The 23,505-nt window shown below is 48.0% G+C and overlaps 1 protein-coding gene across 2 annotated transcripts in view; it reads right to left on the bottom strand.

Moving 5' to 3' along the window:
- Nucleotides 1-21,170, bottom strand: part of LOC141141025 (chordin-like) — a 48,064-nt gene extending 26,894 nt beyond the window's left edge. For both annotated transcript variants that reach the window (XM_073628681.1, XM_073628682.1), the window contains exons 1-10: nt 20,636-21,170; nt 17,895-17,998; nt 11,037-11,160; nt 10,766-10,906; nt 6,374-6,491; nt 5,223-5,313; nt 4,997-5,138; nt 2,558-2,695; nt 1,071-1,147; nt 794-941 (exon numbers count right to left, since the gene is read on the bottom strand). In XM_073628681.1, the coding sequence (XP_073484782.1) occupies nt 794-941; nt 1,071-1,147; nt 2,558-2,695; nt 4,997-5,138; nt 5,223-5,313; nt 6,374-6,491; nt 10,766-10,906; nt 11,037-11,160; nt 17,895-17,998; nt 20,636-20,759 (1,207 nt within the window). In that variant the 5' untranslated portion in view covers nt 20,760-21,170. The remainder of the gene's footprint in view (nt 1-793; nt 942-1,070; nt 1,148-2,557; nt 2,696-4,996; nt 5,139-5,222; nt 5,314-6,373; nt 6,492-10,765; nt 10,907-11,036; nt 11,161-17,894; nt 17,999-20,635) is intronic.
- Between the last annotated feature and the right edge of the window lie 2,335 nt (nt 21,171-23,505).

Genomic DNA, 23,505 nt, shown 5'->3' with positions numbered 1-23,505 from the left:
GAAATGAGGCATTAGTGAACTTGGTGTTGAGTTATTCACTTTACGGTCAACACAGAGGACAAGGGGGCACTCTTTACGTCTAGAGGAAAAGAGATTTCACCTCCAAATACGGAAAGGTTTCTTCACAGTAAGATCTGTGAAAATGTGGAATAGTCTCCCTCCAGAGGTGGTTCTGGCCAGCTCAGTAGATTGCTTTAAGAAAGGCCTGGATTCTTTCCTAAATGTACAGAATATAACTGGGTACTAACATTTATAGGTATAGTTGATCCAGGGCAAATCTGATTGCCTCTCTGGGATCAGGAAATAATTTTTTCCCCTGCTGTAGCAAATTGGATCATGCTTTTCTGGGGGGGGGGGGGTTTTCGCCTTCCTCTGGATCAACTGTGGGTATAGGATTGGGTATATGGGATTGTATGATATTTTTTATTTTATTTATTTTTATTTTTTCATGGTTGAACTAGATGTACTTGTGTCTTTTTTCAACCTGACTAACTATGTACCTATGTAATCTGTTCAAGTGTACAGGCCATCTTTGAATCGGAGGCCCGCTTAAGGTTGTGTTATCTATAAAAGCGACCTCCAAGGCATTGGTGAGAACGGCACATGTAAAGGTACTCCCTGTGTAAGGCAGTGACCCAATCCAAGGTGCCTAGTGTAGCCCAGAAGAACCCACCCCGGGGTAGGCCTCCTACGTGACCCACACTTGGCGCCCAACGAGGAGGGGAGTGTCGCCTGCTTACCCTACATGCGGTCACCATTTGGCACAGCAAAAGTGTTTTTGTCTTTTACTTACTGTCACATGACTTCCTGACTGTGATAAAGCCAGATATGCGCTGTGCACGGACGCTCTCCATTTGCACGGCGATCTCCAGCTGCCCCTGGGCAAGCCAGAGCATCTCCTGGCTGGAGAGGTCGTGAAAAACTTCGGCAAAGTCCGTCTCCTGGGAGGAAAGGGGCAAAAAAAGAGAGAGAGGGATGGGATGGAGGCAAGGCCAAGATTAGAGCAGAGGATACAGAAAGTTCACTTGCTTCTTGTCATGGTACGTGGCTTACAATCTGCCGTCTTATACCTGGACAGTGACATTCGCGCAGAGCGCTCTGATTACATTTCGGTGATGTAAGATCTGTACGGTGATCAGAATCTGTTCTGTAAAGGGGAACAAAACATCACGTTACAAAACGACCTTTTCCCCTTTTCCTGCCTTATTTTTCATCATTATTTGGCTCCATAAAAAACGTTCCTTTTATTGTTTTCTGGCTGTTTTACTTCACTAGGTAAAAGCTTTGTTAAAGCTGAAAGGCGCTGTAAACCCTCAAGGTTTTTTTTTTAATTTTTTTTATTTAACCAGTTAAAGTGGAACTTCAGTCATTTTTTTCATCTTTCCATCTATTAAATCGTCTGCCCTTGTTGTTGTTGTTTTAACTTTGGATAGTAAAACATTTTTTTTTTTCTGCCAGTAAATCCCTTATACAGCCCACTTCCTGTTTCTTGTCTGGTCATTAGCCTAGGCTTATGACATCATGCAAAGCTCTCTCTCTCTCACCGTCGTGAGCGTTTGCCAGGAAGGGAGGGGGGATGAGTCATAAGAGGGCCAATGAAAGCTGCAGAGCTGGAGGTGTGCCTCTGTGTGTCTGTGTAAATCCAGGAAGTGAACAGGCAGCAGCTTCAGCTGCCCACAGTTAAAATGGCTGCAGCCAGACTCGGTGGAGGGAGATTTCTGCAGCATATTTGGCAAGTACAGAATCACAGTAAATATAAAATAATATAAATAATATAATAATATGCAAAGTGGTTGGAGGGAAGCTTCAGAATGGCAAAGATGTTTTTATTACAAATTATATGAGCAGACTGCAGTTCCTCATTGAGGTCCACCCTTTAGCAGTTTTACTGCTGCAGGGCGGCACCTCTTTGCCAGATCACGTCTATATACGTGATCCGACTCTTCCGGGTAGGGGATGCGCATGCACGCTGCTGGTAGCTCGATTAAACACAGCGGAAGCCGATCGTCAGGTGCGCGGTACCCAATGTCCTCCGGTACCCACTAATCGTTAGGCAGATTGCCCTTCTGACAGGGGGAAAAAACTACTGTGCAAATACCGTGTGACATAAAAATTGCAACGATCGCCATTTTATTCTCTAGGGTCTCTAAAAAATATATATATAAAGTTTGGGGGTTCTAAGTAATTTTCTAGCAAAAAATATTGATTTCAACTTGTAAACAAAGTGCCAGAAAAAGCCTGGTTGGCAAGCGTTGTATACTATAGTCAGAGGTGGTACAGTGATCCTTCCTGCACCTGCAGAGCATTTCTCCAGTGGTGTAATAGATAGTCTGCAAGCTTCTCCTGTAGGTCCCATGATCCTGGGAGCAATGGAACATGATTGTATACACCTGTAGCCAGAATTCATATTTTCCCATTCTTGTGCTAATTTTGTCCAATAAATATTTTACAAAATTATAAACTATATAAACGTTCTTGATTAGAATACCTAACTGCTAAAAAAAAAACCCTTGGGGGAATCATTCCATTTTTTTTTTTTCGATCCCGGGAGTCTTACCTCGCTCCTCCACTTGTATCCCTCTGAGCATGAGGATAAAATGAAGGTTGTCATCCCCATCACCGAGCGACAGCATGGCCAGGCCGCGTTCCCCGCCCCCTGCCGCGCTGTCTGGCATTAGAAGAGCGCTAAAAGATTCTATTGGAGATAAAACAAATAATAAAGATCTCTGTGAGGTTTTCCATGTCTCCCAGTCTCTCTATCAGTCCTTATATCTGGAAAATAATGCATGCCTCACCACCAATGGTAAACTCCAGGTCAAAAATAAATACAAAGTCTGCAAGTTCTATAGGAAGCTCAATCTACCCACATTGACACTACTGTAGTCCACCATCCTCCCCGACTCTTTCTCTGGTGATCTGGGAACACCGCCTGTCTTGCAGAAGGAAGATTCTCAGACACATCCATTTCTGCCTCACATAAAAATTCTGACAGTGCAAGGCAGTGTTTTCTCAACTCCAGTCCTCAAGGCACCCCAACGGGTCATGTTTTCAGGCCTTCCATTATTTTGCACAGGTGATTTGATCAGTTTCACTGCCTTAGTAATTCCCACAGCTGTTTCATCTGAGGGAAATCCTGAAAACATGTCCTGTTGGGGCGCCTTGAGGACTGGAGTTGAGAAACACTGGTACAAGGCACTGTGTCTGGAAGTGGTGTCCCACTAATGCACCACTGCAGATGTGCCCGTGCCAGCCAGTCTCCCCTAATGCTGATGTCACTCCCCTTTTGGATCCTGAAAGGGCCATCCAAAAGGAAATGTCCATGTCATGCAGGCAGTAATCTGGACACCAAAGAAGGGCCCCACTTCTTTTCCAGAATAGGAGTGGCGACTCAAGGCTGGAGCGCAGCTTAAAAGGGCATTTTTTCCCACTAACAATAGGAATTATTTAGAGTGGGGGTCTTCAAAACTTTCCAAACAAAGGGCCAATTTACTGTCCTTCAAGCTTTAGGAGGGCCAGACTGTTGCCACTGGAAGTAGAAAATGCACCAGCGTCAGTAACAGTAAACAATGCCTCACCATTGGAGGAATGGTTCCCCATTGATGGTGTCAGTGGGAGGAATAGTGCCCCATCGTTGGTGTCAGTGGGAGGAATAGTGCTCCATCATTGTGTCAGTGGGAGGGATAGTGCCTCATTATTGGTGTCAGTGGGGAGGAATAGTGCCTCATTATTGGTGTCAGTGGGAGGAATAGTGCCTCATTATTGGTGTCAGTGGGGAGGAATAGTGCAGCATTGATGGTATCGGTGGGAGGAATAGTGCCCCATTAATTGTATCAGTGAAAAGATTATTGTCCCATCATTGGTATCACTGGGAGGAATAGTGTCACATCATTGGTATTAATGGGAGGAATAGTGCCCCATCATTGGTATCACTGGGAGGAATAGTGCCCCATCACTGGTGTCAGTGGGAAGAATAGTGTCACATCATTGGTATTAATGGGAGGAATAGTGCTCCATCATTGGTATCAGTGGGAGGAGTAGTGTCACATTATTGGTAGTAATAAGAGAAATAGTGCCCCATTATTGGTATCAGTGGGAGGAATCATGTCACATCATTGGTATTAATGGTAGGAATAGTGCCCCATCATTGGTGTCAGTGGGAGGAATAGTGCCTCATCATTGGTGTCAGTGGGGGAAATAGTGCCCCATCATTGGTGTCAGTGGGAGGAATAGTGTCCCATAATTGGTGTCAGTGGGGAGGAATAGTGTCCCATTATTGGTGTCAGTGGGGGAAATAGTGCCCCATGGATGGTATTAGTGGGAGGAATGGTGCCCCATTAATTGTATCAGTGAAAAGAATATTGTCCCATCATTGGTATCACTGGGAGGAATAGTGTCACATCATTGGTATTAATGGGAGGATTAGTGCACCGTCATTGGTGTCAGTGGGAGGAGTAGTGTCACATTATTGGTAGTAATAAGAGAAATAGTGCCCTATTGTTGGTGTCAGTGAGAGGAATATTGTCCTATCATTGTTATCAGTGGGAGGATTAGTGCCCCATCATTGTTATCAGTGGGAGGAATAGTGCCCCATCGATAGTATCAGTGGGAGGAATTATGCCCCATTATTGGTGTCAGTTGGATGAATAGTCCCTCAAGGGCCAGATAAAGGCAAGCAAAGGACTTCATCTGGCACCCGGGCCAACGTTTAGAGACCACTGATTTAGAGGGTATATATGTGAGTTGGGGTAGAGGGGGATAAGGGGAACAGAAAAGTTCTACAGCCCAGATACAGGAAGCAGAGCCACCCATGTGAAGAGCCCTCTGGAATCTTGCTGAAGTGAACTACACACGGGTCACTTTAGGTTAAATATTTTATATTTAGCACAGCGGCAGTGTTTGCTGGATGATGATCGCCTCAGATTCTCTTTAAGTCTTATTCTGTAGCTGATCGATTTTTACTCTGTCTAATTTCTGTTGGCCCTCACAGAAACGCTACCTGAGAATAAAGCTTTGTGATGGACAATCTTGCCGGATATTTCAGGTTTGGGAAGTGTCTCTGTTACCAGGGAAACGCGAACGTGTCCCAGACGTAGAAGATGGAGGGAGGAGCGAGGAACGGAGCGCCATATACCGCAGATCTGCAGAGCAAAACATTGGATAGGTGTGGGGAGCGGAAAGGAGAAAACACACGAGACAAGGGTGGCTTCATCCACACGACTTACCGTGTCGCTGTGCCCCACTCTGTGCACGGGGTGCTCAAACAGCACAGAGCCGCCAACATCTGAGAAACGAACCCGGGAAAGTTCATGCATCCTAAACAATAAATGGTCAAGAATAAATTATATGAACCCACATTACCAAGAAGAGCAGGAAATGGTCTTCACATAAAGCATAAACCATGACTTAAAGGGTCATTCTTTCCAAAAGAGATGATTGTTTGGATGGGGCTTGGTGAGTTGAGTCAGTCCCTGACTTCTATACTCCAACATTGAGATCTTCCATCTCTGCTCCTGTCCACCTACAAGCTATAAGTATTCCTTTCCACCTTTGTGTGTTCCAGCTCTTCCTGTTACATTATTTATAATATCAAATAAATAAATAATCCAACAGGCATGGTGGGATCCCCTCATAATTGGCACAGCAGAGTTGTAAACATGACAACTAAGGGCAGGAATGGTGGGAACACCTCATAATTGGCACATCAGGTGTAGAGACCCAGGAACTCAGCTCAGAGATGGTGGGAACGAACCCCTCATAATAGGCAAAATAGCTGTACAGACCCGGGAACTCAGCATATGGATGGTGGGAACCTCTCATATTGGGCACAGCAGGTGTGCAGACCCAAGAACTCAGCTCAGGGATGGTAGGAACCCCTTGTAATGGGCACAGCAGGTGTACAGACCCAGTAACTCAGCACAGGGATGGTGCGGACCCCTCAAAATGGGCACAGCAGGTGTCCAGACCCGGAACTCATCTTAGAGATGGTGGGAACTCCTCATAATGGGCACAGCAGGTGTACAGACCCAGAACCCATCTTAGAGATGGTGGGAACCCCTCATAATGGGCACAGCAGGTGTACAGACCCAGAACCCATCTTAGAGATGGTGGGAACCCCTCATAATGGGCACAGCAGGTGTACAGACCCGGGAACTCATCTCAGAGATGGTGGGAACCCCTCATAATGGGCACAGCAGGTGTACAGACCTGGGAACTCATCTTAGAGATGGTGGGAACCCCATATAATGAGTACAGCAGTTGTTCAGACATGGGAACTTTGCACAGTGATAGTGGGAATCCCTCATAATGGGCACTGCCAATAAGACATTTGAATAAGTTATGTAAGAAAAGAACCAAAAAACAACAGAAACAATACCCTTTATAATTGATGGAGAACAATATGTTGGCACTCAGCAGGCTAAATTTGGCTTTGGCGAGGCCGCTCTTCGCTGGAGGCCCCACATGGCCTGATGCAGTCAAAAAAGCAACAAATTCTGTGAAAACAGAATGTTTGTAAATACCATGTAGTGTAGGGTGGAGTATTGAGCACCTGTATACAACCCCCCCAGGAGACATACTGAAAATACATCACAGACCAATTATTGATGATACTTTGAAGGTCCAACATTCCAATCACATTTATTTCTCTGTCTAGAATCATTTCAGATACAGAACTTACAATGAATCCACAGTTATCAGTGAATTTATGAAAGGTTTAAAGGATAAGTTCACCTTTATAACATGTTACACCCATGTTATGGGTGTATCAAGGGACCGGCTAGCAGGGATCTTCTCCCCCTTCTAGCTGTCGCAAAAATAAATAAAAAACCTGCCGCCGTGCGGGGCTCCGCCCACCCATGTCACTCACAGTGTTCTGTGAATGGAAAAAACTACAAGTCCCAACAGCCTTAGCAGCTGTGAGCACCGCGGTCAGAGGCGGCTCTAGGCTTTGTGAGGCCTTAGGCAAAACCTAGACATGAGGCCCCACTTACGCCCATAATGGGAAAAATAATTCAAGTGATAAAAAAATTAATTGTATAGATTGCATACATTAAGAGTTTTAAAGTGCTGGTGTCAGTGCTCTCTATCTCAGTGCTGGTTTCAGTACTCTATGTCGATGCTGGTGTCAGTGCTCTATCTCAGTGCTGGTATCAGTGCTCTCTATCTCGGTGCTGGTGTCAGTGCTCTATTTCGGTGCTGGTGTCAGTGCTCTATCTTGGTGCTGGTGTCAGTGTTCTATATCAGTGCTGGTGTCAGTGTTCTATCTCGGTGCTGGTGTCAGTGCTCTATCTTGGTGCTGGTGTCAGTGTTCTATATCAGTGCTGGTGTCAGTGCTCTATCTTGGTGCTGGTGTCAGTGTTCTATATCAGTGCTGGTGTCAGTGTTTTATCTCGGTGCTGGTGTCAGTGCTGTATCTCGGTGCTGGTGTCAGTGTTCTATCTCGGTGCTGGTGTCAGTGCTCTATCTTGGTGCTGGTGTCAGTGTTCTATCTCAGTGCTGGTGTCAGTGTTCTATCTCAGTGCTGGTGTCAGTGTTCTATCTCAGTGCTGGTGTCAGTGTTCTATCTCAGTGCTGGTGTCAGTGTTCTGTCCCAGTGCTGGTGTCAGTGTTCTATCTCAGTGCTGGTGTCAGTGTTCTATCTCGGTGCTGGTGTCAGTGTTCTATCTCGGTGCTGGTGTCAGTGAGGAAGATAGCAGTGGAGAAGCCAATCAGCAAGCAGTGCCAGCACCATGGCTGAGGATCAGCACTGGACTGGCACCTCTGGACCACTGGAGTGGAGCCCTGCATAGGTGGGGGTAAGGGTCGGGTGGAGGGAGGGGTCAGGGGCTGTCAAGCACAGGTTGGCACACTGGGACACTGGCACAGGACTGAGCTGAACTGACTGTGGCACTGATAACCAGGAGGAAGGTAGTGGAGGGGATGGGGCAGGGGGTTGATTTAAAGGCCAGCGGCTGAGGGATGCTGGAGGAGCAGGGATGGGGGCTGGCTCTCTCTCATGCTGGTGGTAGCTGACTGCAGAAGGGGTTGTGGCAGTACCTCTCCCTGCAGCTGGAGCCTGGATCCCCCAGCCCTGATTGACAGCCCCAGAGAGGGGCGTTCCAGACACCATTTCTCTCCTCCCTCCCCCTTCCATCAGCTCCATATACCATGCTGGTTAGGCTTCCTCCCCGGCGGGAACCTCCTCTTCCCCTCTGCAGCTATGCTTACCAGTCAGATGCATCCTCCAGGTGTGCGGGGATCGCTTAGCGGAGCACTCCAGTTGGGGGTGACAGAGGGGCCATCTGCGTCTCCAGAGCAGCGGGAATAAGTTTAATTTTAGCTCCGGCTGCTGGAATGAGTCTCCTCCCCCGGATAACACAGTGCTGGCCGGCCCCACCTCCCCCCCCAAGACACAGCCACGGCCCCGTCCTCTCTCCACTGCCTGGCCATGGAGCTCACAGGCAGCATTAACCCTCTGCTGGCCGGAGCGTAGCAGCGGCATTGTTGTCAACAGAGGTGGCTCTTAAATTAGGCGGTCCCGAGGCCCTTTTGAGTGTGCGAGGCCTTAGGCGATCGCCTAATTTGCCTAATTAGAGAGCCGCCTCTGACCGCGGTAGTTCATTGATGCTTCCTGTCAGAGTGTATTGGCTTGCAGATACACTGACGGATCCTCAGGAGACCTACATAGGGTTGCCACTTTTTCTTCAAGACAAACCGGAAAACTTTAGCGCCACACAGCATTTTTTTTTTTATACATCTATTTTACTAATAAATAACATTTTTAATCATATGAAGTTAATAACAAGAGTCCCCCATTACATCAGAGTCCACAGAGTCCCCCTTTTACATCTGAATTTGCAGAGTTCCCTTTCACTGTAAGGGGGACTCTGCAGACTCTGATGTAAGGGAGAACTCTGGGGACTCTAACATAAGGGATGCTCTGGGAACCCTGATTTAAGGGTGAACACTGAGAACTCTGATGTACAGAGAGGACTCTGATGTAAGGGGGAACACTGTGGCCTCTGGTGTAAAGGGGAACTCTGATGTAAGGGGGGGTTCTGAGAACCCTGATTTACCTTGGGATGGATGGTGAGCTCACCCCTTGGCAGTCAGCACCTCTCATCCAGATGTATCTGAGGCTGCTGGACTTCAAATTTCCGGCCCCCACTCTCCTTTTCTGAGGCACAGCACTGGAGATTGGAGTGTGGGCAGACACAGAGGGGTAGGAGCGGGGGGGAAGAGGTGCAGATCGAACCCTCTCTCCTCTCCCGTCTGTGTGTGTTTGGAGGGGGGGGGGGGCGGTTGTTAGTGTTGGCTTTGGACAGTGTGAAAGAGTGTAGCAAACACTCTCAGCTTAGACAACTGCAGCCAGCAACCTTGCTGGGAAGCCATAGTCCAGTCTGAATAATGTGTCCGGGTTTCAGGCAGTCTGAAACCCAGACGCATCATTCCAAACCCGAACTGTCCGGGTGAATCCTGGACAGGCGGCATCCCTAGACCTACATGGTATCAGCGATCTGCTGATCGCTGGTGCAACTCTTTACAGGCTCTCAAAACCAAAAAAAAAATAATAAATGCACATTTTCTTACCTGCAAAAAAATTTGCATTTATTATTCTTTTGTCAAAAGATGAACTTATCCTTTAATGCCGAGGACTGACTTCCAAGGGTTTGGCGCAGCCCCCTGGCCACGCCTCCTTTCCTAATAAGCAAAAGCTGCCTGAGGTTACATTCACAGAAGTCGCTGCGTTACAACACAACAGTTCATGTTCAGTGAAATGCGGTGGGATGACAGCAGTGTAGATACGCTGATCATGGAACATCGTTCATTTTTTTTTTATTATTATTATTAAAATGAATTGAAATGTCACATAGAGTTTTGCAAATATCAAAATGGGTGAATGTCAGTGTGGAGAAGTGGGTGTTTCAAGACAGGCAGTATTGGCATACAGACCACCCGAGGTAATCCCCACATGTGATGTTGAGCCTCCAGGATTGAGAAAACTGAAATGGAAAGGTCTAGATCAGTGGTCTCCGAACTGTGCCCCGGGGGCCAGATGTGGCCCTTTGTTTGCCTTTAAGTGGCCCTTGGGACACTATTCCTCCCACTGACACCAACAATGGGGCATAATTCCTGCTACTGACATCAACAATGGGACACTATTCCTCCCACTGACACCAACGATGGGGCACTATTCCTCCCACTGACACCAACGATGGGGCACTATTCCTCCCACTGACACCAATGATGGGGCACTATTCCTCCCACTGACAGCAATGATGGGGCACTATTCCTCCCACTGACAGCAATGATTGGGCACTATTCCTCCCACTGACACCAACGATGGGGCACTATTCCTCCCACTGACACCAATGATGGGGCACTATTCCTCCCACTGACAGCAATGATGGGGCACTATTCCTCCCACTGATACCAATGATGGGGCACTATTCCTCCCACTGACACCAACAATGGGGCATAATTCCTGCTACTGACATCAACAATGGTGCACTATTCCTCTCACTGACACCAATGATGGGACACTATACTCCTGCTAGGCGGAGGAATTGTTTGTATTCTTTACTCCCACTGTTGCCAGGACAGTTTCTACTCCCAATGTCCACAGTCCGGCCCCCCAAAATTCTGAAGGACTATAAACTGGCCCCTTGTTTGGAAAGTTTGGAGACCCCTGCTCTAGATGATTCTGGAAATCCTCCAGCCAGGAAATGACATATTTATTCATGTGAAGAAAAAAAAGACGAACAAACTGGAATCTCCACGCCTTTACCTGTCCAGCTGTCCTGAACATCGTCATCATCAGAGCTCGGGTACGAACGATCATTGGACAGGTCATCGTCCTTTTCCTGGAAATGCTCAAACTCATTGACTACAACCTCTGACTTCTTCAGAAGAAGTGGAACAGCCGGAACTGGAAGAGACACAAGATTAAAATTAATTCGATAAAGTGCTGAAAAAAAATGATAATGTGAGATACATAAAGTGAGATGGGAGTCTATCAGGGTCAGGAGAGACATCCCCGAGGACAAAGATTGCCTTACTCTTGGGGCACACCCGACAGCACTGCCCCGGGACCTCCACAGGATCAGTACAGGCTGGCGATGGGCAATGACTTCTGATGTTCTTACAGCTGATCTTCCCGGATTCCTTTTCCCAACGACTTCGCTGGTAGAATAAAAGATAAAGGAAGTAATTCAGAGAATCGTGCAGCACAAAGTCACCTGAGCTTGGGCCATCCCTCTATAACGTCGGGCCTGTAACACTCATGGCTGGGTCCGTCCTCCCCATGCTGGCCAAAAACTGTCCCCAAACCTCAGGGCTGGGACAAGGGGTGGGCAGGAGGGGCGGCTGCCCTGGACTCTGTGGTATCATGTGAGGTTGAGGGGGCACCCCGAGGAGATTGGGGGGAGGGGATTTGTGTTGAGAATCGGAATTTGGGAGACGTCAGGGGTTAAGAATTGTTCTAGGAGGGCAAATTTCGGGAGGTGTGCTAGGAGTGCTATAAAAGTAATATGGTAGAGGGGAAATTTTTTTTTTTGGGGGGGGGGGGGGATTTGTGCTTGTAGGGATGATTGGTCGGTATTTGTGCTAGGAAGGAAATTTTTTTTTGGGGGGGGGGGTTGTGCTAGGTTAGGGGATTGGGGGAGGGTAATTAGTGCTAGAAGGGGGGGATTTGGAGTGGGGGAAGAGGATTTGCGCTTGGAGGGGAAATTTGAGGGGTAGAGGATTAGTGCTAGAAGGGGGAATCTTTTTTTTTTTTTTGGTGGGGGGATTTGTGTTCTGGGGGCATATGGGGAAAGAGGGGATTTGAGCTGAGGGGGGGTCAGGGCATTTTAGCAGGGGGGCAGACTTGTACTAGAAGGAGGGGGAATTTATGCTTAGGGATGAGCATGCAGATTAGTGCTTGATTTTTTTTTGGGGGGGGGGATTTTCGCTGTCACATAAATGCTCATACATCTTGGGGGGGGGGGGTCACAATTTGCCATGCTCCTTCTGGGCTCTAGAGGGTAACAATCAGTTTAGGATCCATCTTGGATCAATGTAACTGTAGCGCTACCCCTGAAGGAGCTGATGGATTTCAGGCCTATTTCCCCCTTCACAGCACCCACAGCCAAGCAAAAGGCATTTTCACACACTTCCTGATGGTTTAATAAACAGTCTAGGGGTTTTGGTTTTTTTTGGTGTTTATTTTAGGAGCGTTGAACTTGGATAGGGAATGGGGGTGCATGGGATACCCAAAACTGAAGAAACCTGTAGAACTTCAAACAAACAGTTGAGGAGGACCTGCTAAGTCTCTGGCTGCTCTAATCCAAAATGCAAACTGAACTTCACGGGTTGTCAGAATAGTAGTGCAGAAATAAGAATGGAATAACGGTTACAAACGGTTGTGTTAAAGACACAGCATCCGGCTGTATTGAACGGCACCTGGTTGCTCTAGTCACAAGGTTGGAGAAAATGTGTGCTTCTGGCTATCTTGCACTGCACTTGAGCTACACTTGGTCCCAGACAACTGAAGTATTGCACTTCACTGTCCTCTCCTTCCCTTAGGGGTGATGGTTAGTTTGTAGTTACTCAGTCCCTTTAGCAGTGGCAGCTGGTGGTTGGTCCACCAGCACTTATCCCATCTAGGCGGAGGGCATCCGAGGAGCAGCAGCAGAGATCGGGCATCCGAGGAGCAGAACGGATCGGGCATCCAAGGAGAAGCGGCGGGGATCGGGCATCCAATGAGCAGCGGCGGGGATCGGGCATCCGAGGAGTGGCAGGGATCAGGCATCTGAGGAGCATCGGCAGGATCGGGCATCCGAGGAGCAGTGGCGGGGATCGGGCATCCAAGGAGAAGCGTCGGGGATCAGGCATCCGAGGAGTAGCGGCAGGAATCGGGCATCCAGGCATCGGCGGGGACGGGCATCCAGGCATTGGCCAGTGGCTCTTCTCCTCTTTGCTTCCACCGTGCGTATCCTCCACTCCTCCTAGGCGTCCAATAGAATCGCCTGTCCTTTCAGCCAATTGGGTGAGGGGTAGCAGACCCGCTTCCTGATTGGCTAGATTGAGGATCAGTGTTTCAACAGCGAATATTAATTCGCTGTTGTAACACATCTGGGTGGGCTCCGGTCGCACTCTCTGCGACCGGAGTCCACCCTATTTTGAAGCCTATTAGAGCCTCTGGCTCTAATCAGGCGCTTAAAAAAAAAACCTGACCGCTGTAATTCATGTGCCCGGTGCCCTGAAAGGGGCTGGACACATGAATAGGGGGTTGGCCGTGGCGGCCATGGATAGATTCATGCTAAACTGTGGATTCGGACAGGAATCAGATCGCATGGATGTGAACACTCATGCGATCCGATTCCAGTGTGGACCAAAAAAAAGGGTCTGAATGTGATGCAAATTCACCCATACAATCTGTGTGGCTGAATTCGCCTCGCACAGACATTGCCTGTGATCTGCACAGCAGTGCGGTGCGAATCACATGCGATATCTGACATCGCTATAGTGTTAATCTGGCCTTAAGAAGCTCCCAGGATCCCGAGGGGCTGCTGTCTTGGCCTTTTGCTGCACAGGCTGCTTCAGGCTTGGCTAGAAGTTTGCAGCCAAGCCTAGCTGGGACTAAAAATCTTAGTGAGTTCCTGAAGCTCCCATCTCTTCCTCCTCTCCCTCTCTTTTCCTTTCTGCCCCAAGGGGCAGAGCCCCCCAGGACAGGTGTCACCTCCAAATTGCTGGACCCTGGACTCTGCCTTCTGGACAGGGGGAGGTAACAGAGCCACAGCATTTGAAACACTGCACAGCCTCCTAATCACAACTCCATGCTCCTCGGCCTACAGAGGAGATAACTAAACATACCTAACTAGCCAACTAGAAGGGTGCTACATAACTGTGCATACGCCATACCTGGTCAATCCCTATGGAAGCTGGAAATCACTGTAATAATCATCGCTAATGCAGTGATCTCTGTCTTCTGGGACACATGCAGCATGGCTGCCCTGCTGCATTGAAACCAGAGAAGGTCGCTCTCGTAGCACTGGCACCATTAAGAAAACACTTTACATTTTCTTAATGAATGGAAATTGTTCTCTTATTGCCCATGTGTCAAACACAAGGCCCGCTGGCTGAATCCAGCCGGCCAGGCCATTTCATGTGGCCCTCACATCCAGGGCTTTTTTTTTTAGCCACAACCCTACACACTGTGCATAGCACACAGCTAAACCCTGCACCTGTATGTAGCACACTCCTCAACCCTGCACTCTGTACACGCTGCAATCCTGAACTCCCGCACTCTGTATATAATGCACCCCTGAATCCTGCGCTTGGTACATAGCACACCCCAGAATCCTGCACGTGGTATATAGCGCACCCCAGAATCCTGCGCTTGCTACATAGCACACCCCAGAATCCTGCACTCTGTACATAGCACACCCCAGAATCCTGCACGTGGTATATAGCGCACCCCAGAATCCTGCGCTTGCTACATAGCGTACCCCAGAATCCTGCGCTTGCTACATAGCGCACCCCAGAATACCGCACTCGGTACATAGCGCAACCCCAGAATCTTGCTCTCGGTACATAGTACACCCTTGAACCCTGCGCTCGGTACATAGCGCACCCCAGAATCCTGCGCTTGGTACATAGCGCACCCCAGAATCCTGCACTTGGTACATAGCGTACCCAAGAATCCTGCACTTGGTACATAGCACACCCCAGAATCCTGCACGTGGTATATAGCGCACCCCAGAATCCTACGCTTGCTACATAGCGCACCCCAGAATCCTGCATTCTGTACATAGCACACCCCAGAATCCTGCACGTGGTATATAGCGCACCCCAGAATCCTGCGCTTGCTACATAGCGCACCCCAGAATCCTGCGCTTGCTACATAGCGCACCCCAGAATCCTGCACTCGGTACATAGCGCAACCCCAGAATCTTGCTCTCGGTACATAGCGCACCCCCGAATCCTGTGCTCGGTACATAGCGCACCCCAGAATCCTGCGCTTGGTACATAGCGCACCCCAGAATCCTGCACTTGGTACATAGCGCACCCCAGAATCCTGCGCATGGTATATTGCGCACCCCAGAAACGTGGGCTTGCCACATAGTGCACCCCAGAATCCTGCGTTCGGTACATAGCGCACCCCAGAATCCTGCACTTGGTATATAGCGCATCCCAGAATCCTGCACTTGGTATATTGCGCACCCCAGAATCGTGGGCTTGCTACATAGCGCACCCCAGAATCCTGCGCTCGGTACATAGCGCACCCCAGAATCCTGCGCTTGGTACATAGCAGACCCCAGAATCCTGCGCTTGCGCACCCCAGAATCCAATTTATTGCCCCTTTAAGATCCTCCCACTGGTAGTGCAATTTGGCCACACCCACTGGTTGATACTTTTCAAGGTGAGGGGGTGTAGTTCATTTCCTGTCCCTATTCTAATGAGAAAAAAAAACAGGGATAAATTTATATAGTCTTACAAATACATCCGGTCCTTTGAGGGCAACCATAATGCTGATGCGGCCCGCAATTAAATTGAGTTTGACACCCCTGTCTTATTGGAAAGGGAGGGAGGCAGAGATGTCATTGAATGGGGCCCGCACCGATAAAGTGACCCCTGTGTTTACTACGCAGCAAGGCAGCCACTCGGCATGAGTTATGACTAAGGCCTTATAGGCTGAAACGTGTCAACTGACTTAATCTGCGTTTGTTCACTGTGGCTATTCAATAAAAAGACATTTTAGAGCAACAATCGGAGTGCGGATCGATTTTTCTATATTACTCTACTCAGCCAGCGACTGTGGATCGAGCACCTGGGAGCTCTGCTATCTATGTGGTGTATGGGTAGTAGCACTGACTTTTCTGTTTATACTCGGCATGGGACCCAGAAGCCAGCGGCAGTCACTGTAGTAGTGGTGCCGAGTTCATACTCTCTGGATCTCATGCTCAACTTGTAGATGGGGGTCATCGCACGAATGGAGGGGACCCTCACAAACATACACACTAATGCCCAGGACCTGAAATGCAAAAATCACCATGGGATGTGCAAACCAGCATAAAGGTGGCACCCCAACTTAGAAGCAAGCCATTTGCCTTGCACAGTTCCACTTTGTGCATTGAGAACTTTATTGTTAAGCACTCATCCCATGTAACTGTAGACCTTCTCACGCACCACCAGCACAGCCTTGATTGCCATCTCACTTTTTTTTTTTTTTTTTTTTTACAAATCAGGAGTGCTTTATTTGAAACATAATTCCGCCATCCACACAGGCGCTAGAAACAAAAAAAGACCAACATGTTTTGAAAAAAAAAAACATTTTTTACTTTCTGCTATAAAAAACAGCCAATCAAAAAAAAAAAATGTAAAAGATCAAATATCTTCATAAATTTAGACCAATATGTATTCTGCTACATATTTTTGGTTAAAAAATCCCAATAAGCGTATATTGATTGGTTTGCGCAAAAGTTATAGCGTCTTTATCAGACAAGCTATGGGATATTTTTATGGAATTTTTATTTATTTATTTTAACTAGTAATGGGGGAGATCGGCGACTTATAGCAGGACTGCGACATTGTGGCGGACAAATCGGACACCTAGTGACACTTTTGACACTTCTTTGGGAACCAGTGACACTAATACAGTGATCAGTGCTTAAAATATGCACTGTCACTGTTCTAATGACACTGGCAGGGAAGGGGTTAACATCAGGGGCGATCAAAGGGTTAAATGTGTGCCTAAACCGTGCTTGGTTACTGTGTGGGAGGTGCTTGTACTATAGGAAGGCAGAAATAAGTGTTCCTGCTTTGCAGAAACACAGGATCACAACCGTCCCTACTGACAAAACAGCCATCTGCCTTTTTTACATAGGCAGACCTTCGCTCTGCTGGTGTTCTGAACGATCAGCGGGTCCTGGCGGACATAAAGTCCGTCGGACCTGCTGATTGGCTCCCGCTGTGTCCTATCACAGTGAGAGCGGGTCGCCGGCGGCGCACGCGTGCGCCCCAGACCCGGAAGTGCAGCATCACGCACTAGGTACGTGATCCTGCACAGGAGAGCCGTATATATACAGTATATGGTTGGCAAGTGGTTAACACTTTTATGGTGACCCTCTTATAATACCTCTTCATCCCCCATTGTACAAGCCCTGTTGTTTTATATGCTTAAAAAGAACCCCTTTGTAGCAACTTCAGACAAGGCACTTTCCTAACTTTAAGAACTTTTATTCGTACTTCTTGCAATTATAGAATTGATGTAAAATCAGTCTCTCAAACGATCCTTCCATACATGGCTTAGTTCATCCTACCTTAGGCTGCCAAATCATACCTTCTAAATAGGAAAAGTCCTTTCGTCAGTCTATATCCCACCTCCGGTACCCCGACTGGGTTCCCAAACAAGGGAGGCCACAAGCTCAAAACTGCTTTACATGGTGCAGCATTCCTTCCTCTCTCTTCCCATGTGGAAGGGAAGCCCAAAGAGACTACCCCCCCCCCCCCTTGTATTTATAGTCCCACAAGGGGGCAGAGCTATGAACACCCGGGAGTGAGCAGACCTAACCCCTTCCTAACACTCTGGGCAGCCTATCACACAAAAATTCACTAACATGGACATTACAGCAACACTGTGCAAATCAGTGACATGAGGCACCCCAACAGTAGGCACCTGCCTACAAACCACTGGCATAAATACTTTGAGCCACTGATGCATAACAGTATATAGAGAAGGATTTTTAATTCTCCTGATCTGCATACTCGTTCACGGTCAGTAACTCAAAGATACTGAAGCCAGAGGATAAATATAACGGCCAGACAACTAGCATTCCCAGGATATTAGCAATGGCAATCCCTGTATTTAGGCTCACCTGATAGGATAACAATGAGCCACTAGGCCACCAAAGTTCTAGCAGACCGTAACTTACCACCTCACAGCGGCACAACACGCAGTAAGCGACCCCAAAGGGTTTTCCCAGGTCTGGATGCCAAGTGTCCTCCAGCGAGTATATTTTACCATCAAAATGACAACCTAAAGGAAAAAGACCGTAGTGAGACTCCAGGTTTTCCCCAGAGGTTGCTAGGGGTAAGTTGGGGGTATGAAGGCCCTTCGCCACTGACAACAAATGTAAGAGGCCCTTTACCACGCACCATCAATATAAAGAGGTCATTCTCTCACCAAACTCCAATATAGGGGGGCCCTTCTCCACTGATCACCAATATATGTTGGTCCTTCTACCACCAACCACCAATATAAGGGGGAACTACTCCCACTGACCACCAATGCAAAGGGACCGTCTCCATTGATTACCAAAGTAAGGGGAGCCTTCTCCACTGATTACCAATATAAAGGAGCCCTTCTCCTACCGGACACCAATATAAGGGGCCCACTGACCACTAACATATTAAGGAGGCTCTTCTCCTACTGACAACCAATGTAAGGGGGCCCTTATCCACTGATCATCAAGGTAAAGTGCTCCTTCTCCCACTGACCCAAAATGTAAGGGGACTCTTCTCCATAGACGACTAATGTAAGGGTGTCATTCACCACTGACCACCAATAAATAGGGGGGCCCTTCTCCCACCAACTACCAATATAAGGGAGCCCTTCTCCACTGACCACCACTGTATTGGAGCCCTTCTCCAATTACCACCAACATAAGGGGGGCCTTCTACACTGACCACGACTGTAATGGGGCCCTTCTTCCACTGGTGATCACCAATATAAGGAGGTCCTCCTTCAATGACCACCAATGAAAGGGGACTCTAAAGTCTTCACTGTCTACATTTATTCTATGGCCATTGTTATTCTTTGTAGGTAGGAGGTGGGGGGTGTTAAAAAAAAAGATCTTGACCAAAGGCTAGAGGTTAACCCTAAAGGTTTTTGTACAACTTTTTCAGAAAACCAATAAAAAGTATTAAAAAAATAAAAGATCTTCTCTGGAAGTCAGATTAGGTATACCCTGGGCTTATTTTCAGCGGGAACGCAGGGGGGGCGCAGTTCCGGCACCCCCAGCACTGAATGTATGTAATAGCAAGGGGTATGCTGGAGGGTCAATTGATGCTGGCTGCTGGGGGATCTATTGTCACTGGCGAGGATCTGTTTTTGTCTGAGGGTCTATTGTTGCTGGTGGGCGATCTTTTGTTGCTGGGGAGTCTTATGTTGCTGGTAGGGATCTACTGTTGAGGGAGAGGTCTATTGTTGCTGGCTGCTGGAGGGTCTATTGATGCTGGTTGCTGGGGGATCTGTTGTTGCTGCTGGGGGTTCTAAAGTTGCTGGGTGTGGTATTTTGTTGTGGGTGGTCCTTTGTTGCTGTGTGGGGAGTCTATTGTTGTGTGGGGGAACTATTGTTTCTGGGGTGGGGTCCATTGTTGCCGGGGAAGTCTGTTGTTCTGTGAGAGATCTATTGTTGCTGGGGTGAAGTCTATTGTTGCTGGGGGGGATCTATTGTTGTTGGCCCCAAGGGATCTATTTTAATGCTTTTCTTGTTATTAGAGAAGAACAAATTTGTGGCGGCCCATAATGCAGGACGCAGGGGCTACGCCCCCTAATCCTTGCGTCCGGCCCCCTAATCTACATGCGGGACTCCAGACGCATGGATTCCAATGTTTTTTTTTTTAAAAGCAGGTGATTAGGCTCTAATAGGCTTCAAAAAATGATGGGCCCACTGCGCCCCGAGCCCACCCAGTTGTGTGACAATAGCGAATTCATATTCGCTATTGGCTTCCTGACTCTCCTCCCAGCCAATCAGGAAGCGGGTCCTGAGCCCTGTCACCAGATTGGCTGAGAGGAGAAGCAATCCTATTGGCCGCCAAAAGGAGGAGGAGGGAGGAGATGCAGGGGAAGCCGCCGTGAAGCACCAGGAGGAGGAGATGCCACCCGCCGCCTGGACGAAGGGCTGCCCGCGACCTAGATGGGGTAAGTGCGGGGCTGGTGACCAACCAGTGTGGAGGGGGTGCCTGTGACCCGACATTATTTAGCACCACAAAATGATACTTGGGGTAGTACTGGGAGGTAGGTAGGGGGTGGAACCAAGGGACAGTGCTTAGACGATGGTAGGGGGCGGAAACAAGGGGGGACTCAGAAGAGGGAGTTCCTCTACCTATTCTCTGAGAAAAAAAACCCTGGATATACTACATTCTTTACTCTGAAGAGAACGGATGACCAGGGAGCTGCAGGGGGCAAGCTGAGTGTTCCCTCGCTGTCACTTGGAGGGCAGGTTCTGAAAGCCAGATGTTGCTTTTGCTATCTTACATTAGAAAGGGACAATTTTTAAGGAATTAAGGGGGAAAATGTGACACAACAGAGGAGAACCTGAGTATCTGACTGGGATGTGGCGTGAAGTTCTGGAAGAAGGCAAGTCACATAAACATTCACTTATAGCAACTAATGGGAGCCAAAATCCAGTTCAGTGCAATTATGACTTGGCCACATAATAGTCACAGCTTACGAAACATGCCATGGCTCCTGAAATGGCCAAAAGCCCATCATATTGGTACAAATGCTGGATTTCAACACCAAGACCCCATGCACGTGATACCCCATGGCATCTCACCAACCTCCCCCATTGCATGCCAGTTGGTGCTACCTCCTCACTTACTCAGCTAATCAATACATTGGAGCCACTAGAAAGTCAGGGCAATGGCCATGCCTCTTGGCTTCACTCACCTATCTGTGACTTGGATGGCAGAAGATCCTGCTCCGGTTTAATGGGTAGAAGAATTTTACGCCATGTGGCACCAACATCCAAAATCCAGAGAAGCAGCACGAGAGTGGATGGTGACCTCTCCATGGTAGCTGCCCACCTAGCGGAGGTAGAGGTATAAGCAGCCTTGTACTTTGCCCCTTCTGTCCTGGGAAAAGCACGTTACTTTCCACTTGCTGGCCAACTGAGGAGCCCTGTATGTCTCTTGGCACTTCTTTCTGTGCCCAGCCACTCTTCTGATAGAAAATTGGCCTCCTGAACACTTCAGTCTCAGGGCTTAGGCATCTTCTGATAGATGAGATGGTGATCAGCTGGATTTATATGCAGGGGTGCAGCTAGCACAAAAGCCCCCCTTTTCCCTGGCCCCCTCTTCTATCCCACCGAAGTATATGGCAGGAGTTGCTCAATGGGGTCTCAGCCTGGGGAAAGTCTCTGCTATGAGCACTAAATACACTCAGCAGCTCCCCCCCAAACCAACACACTCAGACACAGCATCCTGACTCAGCCCAGACCCACCCAGAAGAGGAGTGAGAGTGATACATGGAGAGCGAGGAAGAGGAAGGAGAGGATGATACATGGAGAGTGAAGAAGAGGGAGCAGAGGATGACTACAGGGGATACAGTGCAGGCTGGGATATCAGGAGATGGATGGAGAGAGAGCAGAGCAATCCCTGACACAACACCAAACACACGACATGGCCTGAAATAAGTATCCTAAGAATACTTCCCAAAATGTACAGAAGACATAACTTCTGTTCTGTCTAAAGCAGTGGTTCGCAACCTCAGTCCTCAAGTACCCCCAACGGGCCATGTTTTGGGAACTTCCCTTAGATAAAATAGCTCTTATCAATACCATGTCATTGATATTGATTTAAAGCAGCTGTGCAAAGTAAAGGGAAACCTGAAAACATGGCCCATTGGGGGTACTTGAGGACTGAGGTTGAGAACCACTGGTCTAAATGAAGCTCAGAGCTATCTCTAAGGTGGGGATCAATTTACTTTTGTTTTTTTGTTTTTTATTTATTTTGGGTTAGGAGAAAGTTTACAAGCAGAGCAGACAGCACAGAGACTAGGAAAGTTTTTTTTTTTATTCATCATAAAATTTTCTTCTCTAGCAGTTCATTGGGGGACACAGGCAGTTAACCTGGAATTGAATTGTGTAGCTGCTACCTTTGGGAGGTTTGACCCTTGTGGTTGTACTTTACATGTACAGCATTAGGAGTAGTAAGCAGTAAGCAAACTATAGTGATGAAAGGTAACCCCGAACCCCTACACTCTGTGCTTTATGTACTGTTGCTCCCTGAACTCTGTGTTACACACTCCTGATCCCTACAATCTGTGTGTTACACACCCCTGACCTCTGTTAGTTACACACCCCTGTACTCTGTGCATTATGTTTTCCTGACCCCTGGATTCTTTGTTACACACCACTGACCCCTGTACTTTGTGCATTAAGTACCACTGACCCCTGAACTCTGCGCATTACACATCCTTGACTCTTGTACTCTACATTACAGTCTCCCGATGCTTGCACTGTGCATCATACACTCCTGTGTATGGTGTAACATACCCTGACCCCTGCTCACTGTGCGCGACATATATTTGACCCATGTGCTCTGTGTGCGACAAACCCCTGACCCCCACACTCTTGTGTGTGACTCCTCACAGCTGAACTGCCCAAAAGGGATGCCAGGGATCCTACTGCCCGGAGTGATGGCAACAAGAAAAGCTATTTCCTGAAACAGGGCCATAAGTGGGACCTCACCCTACTGAGACAGGGCCATAAGAGAGACCTCACCCTACTGAGGCAGGGCCATATGAGGGACCTCACCCTACTGACACAGGGCCATAAGAGGGACCTCACCTGAGACAGGACCATAAGAGGGACCTCACCCTACTAAGACAGGACCATTACAAGGACCTCTACTTAACCAAACAGGGTTATAAGAGGGACTAACTTCTACTGAGACAAGGTTATAACAGGGACTTCCACCTACTGAGACAGGGTCATAAGAGGGATCAACACTTACTGAGACAGGGTCATAAGAGGGACCTCTACCTACTCAGACAAGGTCATAAGAGGGACCAACACTTACTGAGACAAGGTTATAAGAGGAACCTCTACCTACTGAGACATGATCATAGGAGGGACCTCTACCTACTGAAACAGGGTCAAAAGATAGGTCTCCACCTTATCGAGACAGTATCATAAAAGGGCACTTCTGTAGAAGTTTTAATGGAGGCTTTTTTAGAGTTACGAGTAGATAGATAGATAGATAGCTACTGATATTTCTAAAATTTAGTGCCCTGCACCCTGTCACTATCACAGTACTATTATTGAGAATCGAAGGGGGGGGGGGGGGCGGTGTTATAAAAATGTACAGGTGTTCTTGGCTCCCTCTGGGTGAATACAGGTATGATTGGAACTCTCTGGATGGGTACAGATGCGTTTAGCTCCATATGGGTGGGTATAGGTGTGCTCTGCTCCCTTTGGATTGGTATAGATAGGCTTGGCTCCCTTTGAGTGGGTACAGGTGTGTTTGGCTCCTTATGGGTGGGAACACATGCGTTCGGCTTCCTATGGGTGGGTTTAGGTGTGCTTTGCTCCCACTGAGTGGGTACAAGTGTGTTTGACTCCTTATGGGTGCAGTTAACCTACAGGTTAGAACAGGTGCGCTTGGCTCCATGTACATAGATACAGGAATGCTCAGCTCCCTCTGGGTACAGGTGGACTTAGCTCCCTCCCGGTGTGTACAGTGTGTATAGGTGTGATTAGCTCATTCTGAGTGTATACAGTGGGTACAAGTGTGTGTTTGACTCCTTATGGGTGGGTA

This window comes from Aquarana catesbeiana, linkage group LG04 (assembly GCF_042186555.1).
Source record: "Aquarana catesbeiana isolate 2022-GZ linkage group LG04, ASM4218655v1, whole genome shotgun sequence".
Classification (NCBI taxonomy): Eukaryota; Metazoa; Chordata; class Amphibia; order Anura; family Ranidae; genus Aquarana; species Aquarana catesbeiana.
The sequence above is the reverse complement of the archived record's forward strand: the minus strand, read 5'-3'. Positions and strand labels throughout refer to the sequence as shown.